Here is a 14,903-nt window from a genome sequence, read left to right as displayed (position 1 = left end):
TAACTTACTTATTGGTTTATTATCGCTCGCAATTATCACAACTGTGTTGACGTTAGTATGAAAGTAAATTTCCTCAGATATATTTTGACGGAATGGACTTGAAATAAACAAATCTGATTTGGCATAATGAATAAGTCCATGACAACATGTGTACATAAATGCATTACATTTACATTTAATTCAGCAGGTGCTTTTACACAAAGCAACTTACAGTAGTCACCCCTGTGGGAATACGCACTGCAAATGTTACATTTTCATAAATGTCTGAACTTTTAATCGTCGTCTAAAAATAACTGTTACTTTTACAGGGTTGTGTGATCGTTATGAATGCAAAAATGTATGTTCCTCCCAATGAATGCAAAAACGGTACTGAAAAACTCACTATAATGTAACTAAGTAAAAAATAATCTGTCTTTTTCCAATGAGCTATTACGTGTCTCTGAAGTTCAGCATTGTGCTGCCCCTGTGTGGTAACAGATTAAAGTACATGGCTTTGTACAACAGGTAGGAATTAACGGTCAAGCAAATCACTACGGATCTCAAAATAGCTTTAATTATTTCAAGTTCAGTATGCTTACAATTTCAATATATGTTTTTAAGCAATAGAATACTGGATTTCTTTTGCATAAACATTTTGGAATCTTTGTGATATAATACATATCTTACAATATCTTATCAAAAATTATCATCAGAATGCTTTTATGGAAAACTACCTTTTGACATGTTTGTCAGGCTGAGCCATAAAATCAGAATTCTTCAGTTCTCAGCTCAAATTCTATTCTGGTGTTTTCTACGTGACATTATATCAGCATTACAAAAGACAGCAAGTGACAAAGGGTTGGGGTCTGCACTAAAGAAAATTAGGAAGTTTATCTGAATTCCCATTCAAGATTTCAAAAAGCCAGACTGGGATAGCACTTTCTAAATCCTTGAAAAAGTAAAACGAGTGAGTGAATTGAAATTCTAAGTTCATACTTGATGGGCACAAATGTAACAGAAATCAGACAAGCGATAAAGGCATTTCCCAACAATCATTAGCTAAGGCAAGCAAAGTGAAAGAGCTTATGAATTAAGGAGAAGTTTAAAAAGTTTAGCCAGCTTCTGTGCAAAGAGTAGGATATTCAAAACAAAACAGACTACAAATTGGTCAGACATAGACAAGCCACAGCACTGTTTTAAATGTCATCTTTTGTATGTGAAGGCCACAGGTATGAAGCAGGTCTAGGATTACTTTATATAGATAGCGATTATGTATTCAGTAACATATTCAGTCAGAAGAGGCCAAAAACAACTGATTCATAACAAGTTCCTTTTTGACCTCATCTTAACCTTCCCAAATCAAGGACTTTGTTTCCCAGGATGCAATTGCTCAGGACCCTTAAAAGTAGCCGTGTTCGAAAGAATCAAATCGTCCACTGGCAACCACCAACAGACTGATCTGCAAATCACCTTGCATTATAAATAACGACTCATCTGTAGACCAGTCAGTCACCATCTACCCAGGATGCATTGCGGTTTTGATACTCTCAAACATGGCCACTGGCTTCAGTGGATTTCACTGAAAGATCCTTCAAGTTTACCTCAAGTATGCCCAAAAATACAACTCCCCAACACAACGGAGAGCAATGCCAATGTAACGCAGGCTTTGTACACATTAATTAAAGGCATTCTCCCCTTAGAGAACTTTCTTGGTGCCCACTCTTAATGAACTAGAATAAAGAAAAAAATAATAGCATGAATTATTAACCATAAGAAAATAAAGACCATTTAACTTTGTAATTGTGCTCATCAATCAGTGTTCAATAACATAAAACAGAACCAGTCACGTAATTGCCATTACTCATCAACATATCTATCAAAAACATTGTATTTGAAACAATTAAGCATGAATAAAGTATATCTGTAATGATGAAATTGGAGTAGGCTACTGTGTCAGCTTAATACTGGGATGTGTTATGCAGAGGACATCACATGGAGACAACATTTTCTAACTGGGACATTGTAATTAAAGGCATCCGCCATTTTAATGTAGTCAAGTGGGTGGAAATTCAAATTTCATTGCCTGGTCCATCCTGATGGTTTTGCAATATCAAATTCAACTGAGACATTGGGAGGCATCCGTCAAAGAATGATACTGAAACTGACAACTTGAACATGGAGATGGCCTTAGTGCCGCTGTTCCATGCTGAAATAATGGCACGGAGATGAGCCATGTTTCCATCTCTACGTAACACATTCGCATTGGCTGAAATTAGAAAGGCAGACATTTTGAATTCTACTTCAACCCCATTTTTCTCCCCAATACACTGATCTCTAAATCATTATAAAGACATTTCTGACATTTCTGTTTACCAGATTGATCTTTCGACCTATCAGCTGCAAAAATATATATAATGTGATTGATTCAAACACAAATTAATAGAAAATGTTTTTGGTTGAGCTGCCAGTGTAGTCATGGTTGGATTTCTTCATCTATGACCTCATGTCCTGTCCAGACTATGAAGTAACCCATTGACTTAGCCAGATTACTCATCTTAGTCTAAGTCCTGTTACAATGTCTCAGAGCTTGGGCACTGTCATTAAGGCCAGGTCCTTTGTAAAGATATCCTGTTTTCAGGAATATAAATTTTCAGGAGATTTTGCTATAATGCATTTTTTGGGGCCAATTGATGCGGGGATAAAGCGTTAATGTTTCAAAAACCATACAACCCCATTTTTCAAAGCCAATGCTGTGACTGATGGGTGATTGCTCCCAAATCCATAGGAACCCCTTCTTAACTGACTACTTTAAAATGGTAGAAGCCTGGATGGAAATAAGTCACTTCCAAAAACAGCTCTCTATCCATCTCTATATAACTAAACAAAACAAGTGTTCTACAAAATGTATTGCCTCATAAACTGTAAGAAAACTAAATTCTGACAGCAAATGTGCCAAAATCTGAATTAATAAATTACGCCATCGTCTAAGCTCTTACATTATATTACTTTCAATGCTTGTCTCTTAAACAAGTGCTCACATAATTTGTAGAAGTTATCAAATAAATAAAATAAATCCTCCCGAAAATCAGCAATTGAGGTATTTGTTTTCAAAGATCACGCAAATATGTCAATAATAATAAAGAAAAGTAACAACCTTTGGTCTTAATTTAACAACAGACAAATCCTTCTAGGCCACTTATACATCCTGGTCACAGTATCTGTGCAAACTCTCCAGATGAAACAAAATGCAATAAAGAACGCTGCCTGGATGACAAGGCCGTAACCATGACGATGAAAACGCCGGCCCGGGAAACAGTACGGTACATCAGAGAGGGCGCGTGGGTGATTAGTCATCTCCTAATTATACGCCACTCACACAGTCGATGGGCGGGGGCGGAGGACAGGCGGCCGAGAAGAATCATCTACTGATAAAACTCTGCAGGTGTGTGACAGCGATCGCCCAGATGTCCTTTTACTCTCGACAGAGCGGGGCCCCGTCTCAGCAGTTGCAGAAACATGCTCCAAGTATAACTGTCAAAACAGATACCGGGGTCTAACACACAGACACACATCCATCCACCAAAAACACAGACCTGAATGTGGAACCAGGAGACACCGAGGTCATCACTGTTTCCATGACTACTGCTCTCAGGCTCAGCCCAACAGGACCAACAGAGTACAGAACATTCAAAAAGTAGGAGGGGAATGGCTCTTTAAATGCATATAGTGTAGTCGCCTGGCTACTCAGAGTTTGCTCAGGACAAACGATAGGCCCGCTTCTTCTCCATATTCAGTCTGTATCTGACTCCCTCTCCTATTATTTCTAGAATGTGTAGACGTTCTAACGGTTCAGACTTGTCCCAGGAACCAATGGTTTGGGCCAGAACCAGAGCACACCTAGGTGAACTGGCGTTTCCCTAATTTGCCATTGGCTTTGATAGTGGTTGTAGACAACCAAACTACACTGACCCCACAAACTATTTCAATGGAAGCGATCAGAGACTTAATAAGATGGCGAACGATAGAGCGGGGACCAAATACAGTTGGAGTCATCAGGCAAATACGAAACTCGTTCACTTCTTGTTTCACTTCCTCAAAATTCTGATGTGGTTGTTTTGATACTTTTAACAGCCCCCCCCCGTCAATGAACTCTAGCTATAGTTAAGATGCCAGTGGGCATTCTAGGGTACTTCGGCCGTGGGTTCTGGTCCTGCTTCAAGGGCTCAGATGTTGATTATGTGAGCCTTGGTCCCGTTTTGGCCCCTGAGTTTCACAGGTGCTGTTTCTGGCAGGAAGCCCTGGTCCCTCATCTTGCCGTTGGAACTCAGATGTGGATGTTGTGGTAGCGAGCCTTGGAAGTGTCGATGTCGACCCGGCGGGCCTCAGCGAAGGCCAGGAATGTGACAAGGCCCACCAGATTCACCACAGTGATCAGAGCAAAGACAGACGCCCAAGACCCCGTAGCCTCAATTAGATAACCCGAGAAATACACCATCAGCACACCTAGAGAACACATGCAAACAAACACATAATAATGCTCCAATAGGATATGATATATAAAGTATACCTACAAACTGAGCAATTTCCAACGTAGCATTGATGTGTTAAACACCTATTCCCCAAAGGACCTTTCAGCCTCCCACTCCCAGCCTACGGAGGCCTAAAAGGCAACCTCCTTTCCCTCAATTATTTATCTGAAACATCCTCGATCATCACTACAGTATGAAATATGCACAGAGCATTGGAGCCAATGAGACCGACCAGACACAATTCACAAGTTCTGCCATTTGAACAATCTGATGAATTATTGAATGATTCACTCATGAAAGGGCATAACGTTTGCATATGGAACTGCTGGTGAGAGATTCTTCACGATGCTTCACCATTGATTTACTGGCCCTCAATAAGCTTGCTTACCAGAGAAAGCGCCACACGTATTCATAACACCTGCAATGAAAAATACATACACGATTCATTTGTCATATTAAACAGAAATGTAATATTTATCAGACGGAATACACCATCAAAAAGTGTCAACTGCCGATAGATTGATAAAATGGCCACTAGTGTAACTTACCGAAAAGAGCTCCAGCACAAGATGGAGCCAGATCCTGAACGTTCACTGAGACACCGCTGGAGAACAGACACGCCAAGACACACCAGTTCATGCCTCAGTAAATACATAGCTATAAAGCATCCCCGAATGGCTTGATATAAAGTATCAAACTGACAGATTAAAGTAATAAAAAGATGGATGAATCTACACACGTTAGTATTCGCCCCCCTTGGAGGTTTGGTCAACAATCGACCCAAAATACTCTGTGTTGTAGTGCTTTCATTTTCTTCGGAATTGAAGATGATTTAACATATTTATTTAAGTGATTAAAAGAGAAGGCAAATCTGCTTCCACAGACTGTGACTTTGTGACTAAAATGTATCACATGATCACAAGGGCTGTAGAAAGTCTGAGAGTTTAGTGTGATTAAGTCTACACTTATCTTTATAGCATACTCCACACTTGTTTGTAATATTATAAAATAATATTTCTTAAATTTGCACCAGTGCGTCCACCTGTGTTACATTTTAGTAATTCATAGTTTCACAACAAATTCAGCCGTTTCTGAAGGTTCCCTCGGTCGGACAGCGTTTGTTAAGCCAATGTTAAATGAGCTTTCAAAACAATTCAAGATGTGGACAGACGGATCAGAATATAGGTATAAAAAGATATAAAACCCTGAATTCCCTCTGAGCATGTTTACAACAATCATTCAGAAGTGGAAACACCAAGATCCAACCTATCAGACCAAACCTACAAAGCCCCCAAACACCATCCCCACTGGAACCACAAGGATATCCACATCATTTTCAGAGGATGTTTCACATCACCAGACACAGGGGGATTTGTCAGGATAAAAGGGAAAATGAATGGAGCAATGTTCACGAAAGCTCTTAAGGAGCACCTGCTATGAAAGTTCAAACCGGGCTGCATGTTAACTATTTAGCCATGACCATGAACAGAGGTACACACAATGCAGTGGCTAGGTAATAAAACGGTCCCTGAGTGGCCCAGTCAGAGGACTATATCCAAGGGGCTGTAAGGCCTTGAGATGCATGTCTCGCTTTAGCTTTACCTCCCTTTGTTTAATACATTACTCACAGAATAATCACCAACTCCACCATGATTAAATAAGACATGTCTGATTTGTCATTATTATCCATTTAACAATCACTGCCCCACTTGAATAGACCTTCAAGAATGCTCACTAGTCTAGTTGCTGTGCTTGAAATTAAAATAACATTTTAGTCAAGCAACAACTCTTCTACACCAGCTGAGATATTGTGATGAGGCAAGGCCATAGTCAGGAATTGGACGTTATGAAATTGAAAGGAGAGAAGAAAATGGGGGATTTATGAATATTCATACTTGTGAATCCTTACGATCACTCTGAGCACAAGTGTGAGGATGTCTAAAATTGTTTAATCCATCATCTATGTTTGCTATCATCTGTTGAACCTATTGGGATGAACGGCTGCAGCACAGTTAGCCCTAGAGGATGGAGGCGGTCTTGGGGGCTCGGCCTAGGCCAGGGGTGTGGCCGTCAGTACCTGTGGCTGAAGGTGGTGAAGCCCATGGTTGCAGAGACGAAGGCCACTGCTGTGGGGAAGGTGTTGGTGCCACACAGCAGGAGGGTAAACACACTGGACACACCCATGGAGAAGAACTGACCAAGACACACGCACACAGAACACTGATTTAAAGTCTTGCCCAATCTGGAGAGGAACAGCTAAATCTAAAACTGACAAACCGGGCACCGAATCTGGGACGAGTTGCAGTACCTGCATTAGTTTCCGTACACCAGCAGTGTCGTACCCTAGGGAGACAGAGACAGCGAGACAGAGGAAGAGAGAGAGAGAGAGAGAGAGAGAACAATTGACAGGGAATGTGGATGACGAAGCGAGAGAAACAGTGAGAAAAACAAGTAGTGAGAATAACAAAAGCAGAGAGAGAGCAAGAAGCTTAAAACCTTGTCAATCTCATTAGACTACCAACTCTGACCGATACCATCAGGTAAAGCAGAAGAAACAGAAATAAAGAAACACTTGACATCTGCGGCTTTACCTTGGCTGATTAGGTGGTCTGAGAGACAGCCGCTTAAGAGCGAGGAGGGGATGGCCACAAACCACGGGATGACATTGAACACCCAGCCCTGGAGACAGCAGGGCAACATTTACTCCAATAACAGATTCAAGCTCCAACATTCAGGATGTTAAGACCATAAACATATTGAATTCATTTAACTCCCCCGACTTCAGTAATATCTGAGTTTGGGGATCATCTCAAGTTGTTAGTCGACAGTGTTTTGAGACTGGACCCTGTCCACAGCACCCTCTTGGTGTATTCAGTGGTATTACCTTGGCGTCAGGGAAAGTGTCCTTGAAGTACGTAGGTAGCCATGACAGCAACGTGAAGAAGGTGCTCGCAGTGCAAAGGTGCGTAATAATAACAGCACTGGAGAAATTATTATGAAGAGACAAAGACAGAAACATTTCAAATAGGTTAGAGTACCATTTCAATTACTCACTGGCTGGATCACTCTAAAGCTCACAAAGTATTCTACAGACGTCCACAGATGTTCTTCCATTTATTGGATAACAACTGTAAGGTCCACCACTATCGTCCTGTTCACAGGTTCAGGCTGTTTAAATAGCATCACCCTTTGCTGCACTTCAAACCCCAGGCCCTTACAATGCTTTTCTGTTCTGTGGTTTGTTAACTGTTGTGGTTTATTCAGTACAGGAAATAAAAGTCCAGATAAGACAGACTTTCTGTTATTTTAAACAAGGCAGATAAGTTGCACAGCTTGACACAAGGATCTATAAATAACAGCCAATAGAGTCAGACAGGGAGGATGTGAATGAGGCCTTTGACAGAACTGATTGGAGAGGAGCGAGAATATCCGAGCGAATCAATGGGGTCTATTTATGGAGTCTATCTCAAGTCAGTTATGTAGCCGCAAGGACGTCATTATAGCGCCGTCTCATTCAAGGCAGTGGGCTGTGCACACTGTCCAGTAACCTATGTGCACGCCACACACACCAGGAAACAAACAATCCATGTTCCATAACCTAAACCCAAATCTAACACCTAATCCCAATTATGAGTTTTGCTCTAAACCTATGCACTTAAGTGAGGAAAGTACCTTTTGTTCAGATTGGGGACAAGAAAAAAAAAGTTGCCATTAGTCCATTTATCTCTGATTTCAGTTTGGGGTAATTTTTTGTCCCAATTATAGAATTAGGTTAGGAAAACACAGACAGGTTTGTTTTCCTATCCTTGTGGGTACCTGAAACGTATACCTCCATTTTGTCTACCCCCATCCCTAAACCAAATCCATATGAATGTAGCAACGTTTTGAAACCACAGAGCCTAGGAGGGAGAGCTGAAAACGCAGACGGACGGCTAGACCCTTGGGAGAAGTCCCTGGGTTTGGGTCTCACCAGACGGCAGGTTGTTTGAACAGGCGCAGCCAGTGTCTCTTGGTCAGTTTGGGTTGGGGCCCTCCATTACCCAGTGACTCCAATGTGATGATAGGACCTGAAACACATACACACCGGCAAAGGCAAACATGCGCCCGCCCGCCCGCACACACACACACACAGGATATATGGTTTGTGGTTGGAAGAAGTTGCTATCCACGATGATAGCGGGTGGCTTGAAAAGCAACAAAGATAGGAAATAACTCCACCCACCCCCCACCAAAAAAGAATCCAGCTTTGACTTTAAACAATTTCAGTTGCGCGCACGCGCGCACACACACACACACACACACACACACACACACACACACACGCCTCACCTTCCCCTTTGAGCAGGTATTTCCACATACAGTACGCCCAGAGGACTGACAGCAAGCCAGAGAGATAGAACACACTCTCCCAACCATAAAGGTCCAACATGAGGGAACCGGCCCCCCCGATCACCAGAGTCCTGCAGGAGACAACCGCCCTGGTCAGACATGCTCGCAAACACGCCCAACGGATGTTTCAAAACTTTAGCTGCCCACTGCATTCTCATATGGTTTATGACAGCAATGGCGAAACGAGAACATTGGGGCAGGAATCCTGGCTGGAGTCGGTTAAACGCCTTCTGCAGCTCCCAGAGGAATGGCCTGCCCAAAATGACATGTCTTAACTCTGTGGTCCGGACGACAAATGTCTGACCCTGGTTTCCATAACAAATTACCTCATCAACAGCGGTCCCAAACCTTACCCTTAAAGAGTCACCCACTGCATGAAAAGGCCTGTTTCAGAGTGTCCCCATACAAGTAAAGATCTTTGTAATGGTGACAGGTAAAAGGGCAGTACAGAGAAGTCGCGGATGATTCAAAACTATTTTAACCAGTCGTAAGAAGTCAGCTCTTGACTTTTCTGGAAACTCCTCAAACTTCGCACATGCAAATTTGTTCTTAACATTTGTCTTTGTCCTCATTCTTATTTAAACTGTTTACACTCAGCAGGCAACCTAAAGTTAAAAAGCAGTATACTAAAGTGTACTTTTGGACAAAAAGTAGTATAGAAATAGTTAATTGAGTGACATAACCCAGTTATTTTAAAAAATGGTATATTTGTATATAATTTAAATCAAATAATTACAGCAATTTTTAGTACATTATATGGTTTTAAAATAGTTTTGAAAGTGCAACAAATTGTTTACAAGCGTGTGGCTGTCAAACATGGCAACAAAGGAGTCATTGAATAAAATCCATTATAAGAATGTTGGTTGAGGATTCAGATTCACAAGATGTTTGATGATGTATTGCAAAGTTCAAGAAAATGTCAGCTGAACAATGGCAAGATCCTTGTTTGGATATAATAATGTAAACTAAATAACTCCCCCACCCAGTCTGCATAACACGCAGTAAGAATTTAATAACGTTTCGGTTCCAAGATGAACAGTTTACACACAGCAGGCAACCTAAAGTTGGTACCGAAACGTTGTTATTGAATTCTTATTGCTAGTTACGCAGACTGGGTGCGGGAGTTCTTTTGTTTACTTGAATCGACCTTTGGTCTTGTCCAACGCACCTGTCTACAGGTGTGCAAAATGTTTGGTTTCTCAATGGATATAATAATCTGAAAACCCTAAGCAGATCCTCTCATTTCATTTGACATGACAAACAGCTTTTTACGGGGAAGGCAAATAACATCAGAGGTTATTGCAAATGAAACACTGGTCAGTTGGTTATTCTCACTCTTTTCGGTCTTTATTGATTTCCTCTCTGCTTTTGTCTTAGCTTGTGTCCACACATATCTTGTTTGCGGCGCCAGACTCACCCGAGATAGGAACCACTACCCACGGTGCTCATGAGGAATCCTCGTTCGCTCTCCACCACCTTTTGAGAACACAGACTGGCGAGGGATGGGTAGTGAACACCTAGAGAGAGAGAAGCACCCCGCTCAGACTACACACTGAAGACCGGCAGGCCAAAACACACACGTTTCAGTTAAGTTGTTTATGACACATTCGGCCACCCTTCCTCATTCACACCTTTTGAAGGTTGTGTGGTGTGATTGATTAATGGAAAATGGAAAACCCAAAACATCCCCATCTGAAGACATGGAAACGCTGCCCCCTGCTGTCGTGGAGGCACTGACGGACGACCTCCCGTAGACTAAATCTAATTGTTAGACCTCGGGGAGAAAGACCACAGAAGTCAAACAAACAATGAGCTGTTTTTTTAGTGACCCCTGACCTTGGAGCAGCCCCATCAGGAAGCGGGCCAGCGTCATGGAGAAGATGGGCTGGGAGCAGAAGTGGGCCAGGACAGGGGTGAAGGCGGTCATCGCTCCCCAAGCCGCCGCGGACAGCAGGAGCACCTTCTCGCCTCCGACCCTAGAAAGATAGTGTGACATATTGAGGTTGTTACAACTTCTGTACTCTCGGGTAACTCTAACAATGCTACAATCTCAACTTCAGCCATGGACTTGTAAGGGGTTACATTTTTATTAATTTACTATCTCTGTCGTTTCAACTCTTGGATATTGTTTAAAGCAGAAAATAATGTACTGTCTCTTCAAATACATGGGTGACCTGTGTGCCGGAATTTCATTAGACCTGAGTGGTTTACGTCCTTAAAAAGAGAATGTGAACTCACGGAGGATGCCAAAAACGTTGAAACAAATTAACCCAATTATATGTTCGTTGTCATACCTTTTTAGTCATTATGACTAAAAACTGCATAAATGCTGAAGGATTAGGTACCAGAACTTAACATACATAAAGTCAACTTTTAAGATCTGTTCAGCACAACATTACTTAATCTTTCTAAAACAACAGTTGAACTTTTTTGCTTTTACTACTAAAGCTAAAACCAACAAGCAGTAGCCAAATAGCTATTCATCAGTGAGCTCAGGGACAAGCTAGACTGCTCACAGCCCTTTGTAATTGTCAATACAATTGTATTTATTTAAAATGAAATATTGTTTAACTTTCCATTTTACATCCAATGCATTATTCATACGGCATAAGCAAAATGGCCCTGCCTTGAATGTAACCTCAACCAATGAGGAAAGATTAGGTTAGTCTAAATAGCGAGGAACATTAGGCTAGTCGAAAAATAACCTCAAACTATAAGGAAGAATTTGGCTAGTCTAAATAACCTCAAACTATGAGAAAGAATTTGGCTAGTCTAAATAACCTCAAACTATGAGAAAAAATTTGGCTAGTCTAAAACTTTCCAGTGACACAGATGACAAGGTTATTCATGGCCAGTGCCAAAGCTTTATCTCTAAAGAAAAATATTTGAAACAGTGCTCCAATTATACCAGTGTGTAGGGCTAAGTATCTCTTAACTGTACTATTTGTCCCCATCATTGATGTACCATTGTTGAAAACATGGCTTTATTATTCCTGCTTTCAGTTTCAACTTTCCTGTTGAACCAAATTGATTTTGGGCAATGGACTTCATAGCAGAACCTTCAGAACAGACCTGAACCTCATTTTGGGATTAGTGGTGATTAGTTTTTAAGAAGTATTTTTTGGGAGGTTAGTCATGGGATGATCTTAGTGTTAATCTTTTCTTCTGAGAACTGTACTGCCAGGCAATGTCATTGAAAAAAACACTGACTGGATGATTTGCATTTGCTTTGTATGGGCATTCATGTGCAAAACAAACAATTAACCAATGACGTCAATGTCTTTGCAGACACCACCCAAACACTGTCACAAGGACTCTGCTCTCCTCAAACACGGAAATGATAGTAGAGTATTAACAGTAACTGAATGATCCATCTAATGCCAATCATGACTGAAGATTGCTGGACTAGCTGGGTTTCTCGATTTCAAATCTTCTCAAACACTCCCTTCATATGCTCTAACCCTAACCTACAACCATTCACTCATGTGGTCTTTCGCAATGAGGGAAAAGAATAGGTCAAATAATAGTGGAGTATTTTAAAGAGAATATTAATGGTATAAACTGTTGTTTATTTTACCAATACAGCAGCTGTTCGAGGTAAAGAAAACATATTAAGACAAAGTAATAGGCTATTGCATTTCACAGCAGCAGATGTCATCTCATCCCATTGTCCACCTGTGCGTTTCAAATTGGGGAACAAATTCAATGCAACACAAACCGTCCATTCTGTCTTCTGTATGTGCTGAGAGCAGCTGCGCGAGTAAATGTATGTGCAAACAAAACAAAACCATCAACTCTTCTTCTTCAGTGGCCCACCTCACCTGTCACTGACGTAGCCTCCGAGGACCTGCGTGAAGCAGTAGCCCCAGAAGAAACTGCCCAGCACCATACCCTGTTCCCTCTTGGTCCATTTGAACTTCTCAGCCATGCTGACAGCACAAATGGGCATTGCCACGCGGGCACAATACAGCAGACATGTCCCGAGCAGCAGTACCACCGTCCATATGCGCGCCAGCGGTCTGCATAGTGAGGGAGAGAGAGGGAATGATTGTGTAGCCAACTGGCAAGAGCTTCATGTAAGAGAATGAATGTGTGGTGTGCGTTTGTGCCGAGAGTGGGCATGATCTTTTCAGATAAAACATAGAAATATGCTTTTCTTCTTTTGAATTTTTTAAACAGAGGCTCATATGCCATCTAACTAAACCAACTAGGGGTAATTTATTGATCTTCAAACTGGATCTGAGCTTGTTAATTAGCAAGGTTAAGGAACTTATAATGTAATAATAGTTTGAGTTAATCTGGATGAATTCTTGGAAACCCAAAGCAAACATAAAGTGATCATGGCTTCATTAAATTATTTGAACTATCAGACTGTTTGAAAGTTCCCAAAGCTGTCTGTCTCTTAGTAAAAAAAACTTCACAGGGCAGCATTTGCTAAAAAATATTAAGGAATGTCCCTTAATAGCCACATAAGCCTACATGGCATACAGTTTGACTACAACCAGATGTATTCAAACCTCTCCTTGAGGCCCCCTAGCTGTTCCTAATATTTTATCCACTCAAGAGCTAACATCTATAACTGATACTACTTCTCAGCTAACCATCAACCACTTGAACAGGCCAATGGGGTCAGCTAAGGCTGGCCTATCAACTTTTTTTTTTAAATCTACTGTGGGTCCTGAGGATGTTTGAGAGCTTATGAGTAACTCAAATGTAGCAGTAAAGTATGACGACAAATTACATTTGTCATTACTTTCACTTTACTTTCATTGTGGAGCAAATGAAAGTAAAGTGAAATGTTCAGAGAATTTAGTTTGCCAATACCATTTTATTTCAATACAGCTATAATCATGTTTAATTACATTACACTTGCTAGATAAAAAACTACATAGATCTAATCGTCTAATGTATAACATAACATTTAAAGCAATTTCAATATGGTCCTTTTCCAGAGAAAACTGGCTACTAAAAAAGCCACTGTAAACTTACCTCGGCCAGTTCGTATTTTGTTCACTCCACTTCTTCTGATGACCTCCAGCGACCCCAGTTTTGTCTGGGGGGGTTTCTTTGAGGCAGACCAAATCTGGACTAGAGTTCTTTCCATGTTTTTGCAGAATTGCCATTCAACGAGAGAGTTAACGTTATATACAAGTAGCTTTCTTCTGCACTTCACAATTCAGTGTAGCAGGCTAGTCTATATGTATTGAGTAGGAAAAGCAAAAATGAACTGGTAGTTGAGGTTCTCGAGGACATCGAGGTAACATTTCCTTTCGATTACAGCATATCCATTTTGTTATAGCCGTGCGATGAGAAGTGCACTCGTAAATATGGTCAGATCTCCACAGATTCTACTGTTTTGTTTCTTTCCTGGCTCTCGCTAGAGAAGTGATGATAATCCACGTGTCAGTATTCTTTTCAAGGCTCGCAGTTCTTCCTGCCAACGCTAGGTTACATCAGGAAGTAGCCCAAAGAACAGTCCGTTGGAAAAACAGTTTCATTTCGTGGGTAAAATAATACGCCATCGTTGTTTAGCTGTCTCTACTCGTCGGCACAGTCACCTGGGAAGGCCATCCAAATAGCAGCTCGCGTTCCATCATGACTGTGCAAATAGATATTCTGCGATCCTGAATGAAAACCTATCAGATGCGAAACTGAGCGGCGGTCGGTTAGGAAAAAAAAACACCTCTCAAACCGGGGGTCTACAAGATACAGATTTTTAGTCTGTAATGGTGAAATTATCAGATTTTTTTGACTCAGTAACACTTAACGGATACATCCACTGCCGTCTGACGTTAACGGTTCCCTGCTGCGATTTGGTTAGTGTCGTTTTCATGCTTGCTCATAGGACAGCCAAAAATGCACATCTTGAGAGTTGGTTCCTCAGCCCTAAACTGTATGAGGTAGAATACTAGTCGCCGGAACCGTTACGTAAAAGCAGGTTTGCCATCGGAGACATTAAGCTTAGTTTTCAGACTGGTGACAACACCACAATATAAACACACCTCA

General features: G+C 41.2%; 1 protein-coding gene across 1 annotated transcript; it reads right to left on the bottom strand.

Moving 5' to 3' along the window:
- Positions 1–1,801: 1,801 nt before the first annotated feature.
- slc17a9b (solute carrier family 17 member 9b) lies at positions 1,802–14,884 on the bottom strand. Its single transcript, XM_010875854.3, has 13 exons — positions 13,887–14,884; positions 12,719–12,916; positions 10,734–10,873; positions 10,315–10,414; positions 8,838–8,968; positions 8,479–8,575; positions 7,393–7,489; positions 7,100–7,187; positions 6,817–6,851; positions 6,586–6,701; positions 5,057–5,112; positions 4,897–4,926; positions 1,802–4,482 (listed from the first exon to the last, which is right to left on the bottom strand). Exons 1-13 carry the CDS (start codon positions 14,018–14,020, stop codon positions 4,304–4,306), a joined length of 1,401 nt encoding a protein of 466 aa, XP_010874156.1. The 5' UTR covers positions 14,021–14,884; the 3' UTR covers positions 1,802–4,303.
- Positions 14,885–14,903: the final 19 nt, after the last annotated feature.

The sequence above is a fragment of the Esox lucius genome, chromosome 12 (genome assembly GCF_011004845.1).
Source record: "Esox lucius isolate fEsoLuc1 chromosome 12, fEsoLuc1.pri, whole genome shotgun sequence".
Classification (NCBI taxonomy): domain Eukaryota; kingdom Metazoa; phylum Chordata; class Actinopteri; order Esociformes; family Esocidae; genus Esox; species Esox lucius.
Note: the sequence above shows the minus strand (reverse complement) of the source record. Positions and strands in the feature narration are given on the sequence as shown.

Coding starts and splice junctions, on each gene's coding strand:
- slc17a9b (XM_010875854.3), bottom strand. CDS start 14,020: ATGGCAATTCTGCAAAAACATGGAAAGAACTCTAGTCCAGATTTGGTC. Junction 8,969..10,314: donor GGTAGTGGTTCCTATCTCGG/GTGAGTCTGGCG, acceptor TGTCTCCTGCAG/GACTCTGGTGATCGGGGGGG. Junction 6,852..7,099: donor AGACCACCTAATCAGCCAAG/GTAAAGCCGCAG, acceptor CTGTCTCCCTAG/GGTACGACACTGCTGGTGTA.